Genomic DNA, 5000 nt, shown 5'->3' on the forward strand with positions numbered 1-5000 from the left:
ATTATTATTATTATTATTATTATCATCATTTAGGCCTTATGTGTTTTTCTCTCAGTCGGTTTATGACGATCGTGCTTTAGTGGCACATTATTTGTACTCTATATACTATACCATTTAGCAAAATAAATTAAATCCTTAAATCAGAGTTACTCCTACACTTATTATCACAAGTCACTCTGAATAAGAATTGTCTAAACGTAATCAAATGCATCCGGTTGTTCGCAGACAGAATAGCTATGATATGATATGATGACCCACCTTTGCAGAAGCGCCGACTGACTCTGGGACTCGGGGAAGCGGCCGCCCGGCGGGGTGAAGAGGACCTGGCCGTAGGGGCCGTAGTCGGTGCTGGGGAACTGCGGATAGTCTCCGCTGTACTCCCCGTGGCTGTAGGTGACGTTAGAATTATAAGGTTCTATCTCCATTTTTGTCAAAATTGAGTTTTTTACATAATCTGATCCATTAGGTGTTTATTAATGCCTGTGTGGTGTTATTTTTAAAATGTTGACATTTTTGAGTTATTAATAAAATACAAAGGTTCCATCTCATAAAACATAATGGAATGTAAAGACTTTGACGCTCAATATCTCTGAACTGCCCTAAACGGAGATAGAACCTTATAATTCTAAGCTCACCTGTAGTTGATGGGGCTCTTGTGGTTCATGGCCCAGAACAGCCCCAGGATGAGCATCACCGCGCCCAGCACCACGCAGCAGAGGGAGAAGGCCTGCAGCCGGCTCTGGGACGAGGTCAGGAAGGCCGTGGAGCCCCCGGTCACGATGAGGAAGACTCCGATGAAGATGGCCCCGTGGTGCAGAGAAGGCATGGCGCTTGGACACCGCTTCGCAGACCGTTACGCAGCGCGCTCTGTCCGGATCACTTCCATGGAACGAAACGCGCTTTCCAACGCGCGCAGGTCATGTTTCAGGTTATACATGATTGAAGTTAAAGATAGTTCAAGAATATTCTATTCCAATGACATTTTCTTGACTTTCTTCGATAAGATTATTCTCTCCACTCTTGGAAATAATTAGAATAGGTAAAACAAACAACAACAAAAAAAGATCAATGTTCAGTGCGTATTTCCAACTGAACAGACTAAAGCAGATTTCAGTAGCTCATACATGTTTCTCAGAAAGAATACAGTTACTGTGGAAGCATATGAAGTGCATGGCGGCTGGACTGTGTGTCTGTTATGTGTGTCATCGCCGGGGCTTGGGAGTCAGACGAGCGGACGGCCGAGCCCATTAAGGAGTCTTCACTGGCGCCCCACCCTCTGGCTAATGTGTTTGTAGTGTACCACTCTCCCGCACAGTGTGTGTGTGTGTGTGTGTGTGTGTGTGTGTGTGTGTGTGTGTGTGTGTGTGTGTGTGTGTGTGTAAAGTGTGTGTATAAAGAATCGACATGGTTGGTTGGTTCAGACTGGGCTTGCTATCCCAATAAATAACTGTAAATGTCCATTGCTTCAATCATTTATTTTCTATGGCAGGTGAATGGATAACACAGAATCAGAATCAGAATTGCTTTTTTTATATCAAAGTAAAATTCTTGGGTTCATGTTCATTCGACATTGGCATTGCAGCAGAATACAAGATCAATAATAACATAAAACAGGATATAAAAAATCATCAATCAACAATAGCAGCAGAATGCAAATCAACAGTAATAGAATAAAGTAAATGAGTACGGTGATGTATTGATTCATTAAATAATACTATATCATCAATAATAATGATAATAGAAACTACAGCAGTAGGACCAGTCATGCTGCTGTAGAACAGTCGTGCAAAAAAGCTGTGCAGGTTCCAATGACATGAGATGCAATATCATACAGTTTGCAATAACATAGTTCAGGTATGATACATTACAGGAAGTTCAAGTATGTATGGCGTAGAGGTAGTGCAAAAAATGCTGTGCAGGTAGCAGTGGGATGTAATACACTGTCATATTACAGATATGGAACAGAACATAGTTCAAGTAGAAGTAGTGTTCAAGTAAACAGGTGTGGCATAAGGCACTCATGGCCCAGAATGGCTGTGGCTAATCAATAGATGAATACACTGCGGGACAACGCCACCTTTTTGTTACACGAGGAGAGGTCCTCGGGACTAAGCTAAGCACTCAGGCTCGTAATAAATCATGAGCTTAGAATGATAAGGTTCTATCTCCGTTTAGGGTAGTTCAGAGATATTGAGCGTCAAAGTTTTTACATTCCATTATGTTTTGTGAGATGGAATGGAACTTATATAGTATTTTATGAATTACTAACTAAAAAATTTCAACATTTTAAAAATAACACCACACAGGCATTAATAAACACCTAATGGATCAGATTATGTAAAAAACTCCTAACGTCACGAAATGAGGGAGCAGAGACATGAAACCAATTCATTACAATCAAGACTTTATTGAATGACTATAAAATAGATGCTGGCAAATAAGAGAGCCTAAAAAGGGGGATTAAGGTTCAATAACATCTTTTATGTAACACATCTATGCTTTACAAAGGTTTGCTTTAGGTTAAAAAGTTATACAAAAGGTGCTTAACAATACTTGCGATAATGTTAAAAGGGGGGCAGGGGGGCAACTGACTGTAGAGAGGGGTGTTACCACCACAGCGGTCTCGGGACAGGCACACAGTGAATCTGTGAAAGGGCACACACACAACAGACACACAGCTGACACGCAGCGAGCCCACCGCAAACACACGACACGGCCCACGGCAGCACACACAAGCACACGGCAGACAGTGATCGAAGGTGTTCCCCAGTGATTAAGCACTCACATTTCACACACACACTACATGCAGTGCACCCAGACTATACCCAGGAAACCAGACTATCCACCCCCCACTCAAAACCAAAGAACAGAAATTGATCAAATGAGGAGTAGGCTAAATGACCAGTTGATCTACGGTAAAAGAGAACACAAATAGCAAGACAGATCAATATCGTACCTAATGAGAGGGGGGTGGCTCGCCTGGCGCTGACAGGGGGCTGGGGAATAACAAACATGCCTTGCAATCACTTTATCCGCAATCAATTGTTGGAATGTGATATTTTTGCATATGCCCCTCCCAGAGACAACACACAAGGCTGGGTCAGGTTAGCTGCTGGAAGGCTGGGGGTCAGGGTAGCTACTAGAAGGCTGGGGGTCAGGTTAGCTACTAGAAGGCTGGGGGTCAGGGTAGCTACTAGAAGGCTGGGGGTCAGGTTAGCTGCTGGAAGGCTGGGGGTCAGGGTAGCTACTAGAAGGCTGGGGGTCAGGTTAGCTACTAGAAGGCTGGGGGTCAGGGTAGCTACTAGAAGGCTGGGGGTCAGGTTAGCTGCTGGAAGGCTGGGGGTCAGGTTAGCTACTAGAAGGCTGGGGGTCAGGGTAGCTACTAGAAGGCTGGGGGTCAGGTTAGCTGCTGGAAGGCTGGGGGTCAGGTTAGCTGCTGGAAGGCTGGGGGTCAGGGTAGCTACTAGAAGGCTGGGGGTCAGGGTAGCTGCTGGAAGGCTGGGGGTCAGGGTAGCTGCTGGAAGGCAGGGGGTCAGGTTAGCTGCTGGAAGGCTGGGGGTCAGGTTAGCTGCTGGAAGGCTGGGGGTCAGGGTAGCTACTAGAAGGCTGGGGGTCAGGGTAGCTGCTGGAAGGCTGGGGGTCAGGGTAGCTGCTGGAAGGCAGGGGGTCAGGTTAGCTGCTGGAAGGCTAGGGGTCAGGGTAGCTGCTGGAAGGCTGGGGGTCAGGGTAGCTGCTGGAAGGCTGGGGGTCAGGGTAGCTGCTGGAAGGCTGGGGGTCAGGGTAGCTACTAGAAGGCTGGGGGTCAGGGTAGCTGCTGGAAGGCTGGGGGTCGGTCTCCATAGTCTCAGACAGAATCTGTTCTGGGATATTGTTTCTGCAGACCAAGGAAATACGGTCTGTGTGCACGTATTATCTGGATACACCAGCGTAAGATATACGTCAAAAACCCGAAGAGACATTGAAGAGACATTGAAGAGACATTGAAGAGACATTGCGTAAGAGTGACGTGAATTGAGAAATACGTTACTGGCGTTACTTGCGTGGAGGTTAGGCCATATGAGGCATTGACTTTGAGCGCTTAAGGCCTGGGTTGGGTAATAGCACTCGGCAGTTTGAATGAATGAATGAATGAATGAATGAATGAATGTTTTCGGCACCTTGACCTTGACCTTGACCAGGACTGACTGGTTGGTTCAGATGTTTTCCTTCACTCATTTATTAGAAGGGTTGATCAACAGACACTCCATTGTGTCGAAGCCCTTCCAAATCACTAGCACGTGAGACCAGTTATGGTCAGAATTCACGTGGCCTGGGGTGGTCCAGTGGTCTAGCACAGCGGTCTACAGTGCACACATATGCCCATGTCGGCATGGGTTTGAATCCGGCCCATGCCCTGCTGACATGCCCTCTCTCCCTTCTTCTCCTACTTCACTGTATCTGTCCAATAAAATGAAAAAGTGTGTGGGAGACTCATAAAAACTCATAAAGAGACTCATAAAAAAAGAACTTTAAAAAAAAGAAAAGAATTCAGAGTAAGTGTGTGTGCAAGTGTGTGTGTACTGTTTAAAGATTAGGTCTATACTTGTATTACAACAAACCACAAACAATGGACGAAGTATAGATCCATATAGTATAGATTACCATTTACCATTTAGATCCTTATTGTTAGGGTTACGGTAGACATGTTGATCTACTAAATGCCTATTAGAAGCATATTCGTTTGAATTAAAGTCAAAGGGTAGACTATAATTTGTTTTTATTACTTATTTATTGCCATGTAATCAACTTGTCGGTAACTTTTGGGAACTTGGTATTATTGCTCTGGGCACAGGGAAACAGTATTCGCTGTTTTATGCTAATGCCTGGCAATAAACTGGCTTAAAAGGTTGATAGGGTAATAGGTGATAGGTTATGTTGATAGCGTTTATCAGACGGCGTTACTGAACCGGCGCATGTTAATGAAGGCTTAGAGAGGAAGGCTTGAATGGTGTGACGGCCGC

General features: G+C 45.0%; 1 protein-coding gene across 1 annotated transcript in view; it reads right to left on the reverse strand.

Annotated features, from left to right (window-relative positions):
- Nucleotides 1-826, reverse strand: part of LOC308162399 (uncharacterized protein) — a gene marked incomplete at both ends in the record, with an annotated part of 3144 nt that extends 2318 nt beyond the window's left edge. Inside the window, 2 exons of the mRNA XM_080536556.1 lie at nt 259-387; nt 636-826. Coding sequence (XP_080392682.1) covers nt 259-387; nt 636-826 — 320 coding nt within the window. The remainder of the gene's footprint in view (nt 1-258; nt 388-635) is intronic.
- Between the last annotated feature and the right edge of the window lie 4174 nt (nt 827-5000).

This window comes from Nansenia antarctica, assembly GCF_963989245.1.
Source record: "Nansenia antarctica genome assembly, chromosome: 7".
Lineage (NCBI taxonomy): Eukaryota > Metazoa > Chordata > Actinopteri > Argentiniformes > Microstomatidae > Nansenia > Nansenia antarctica.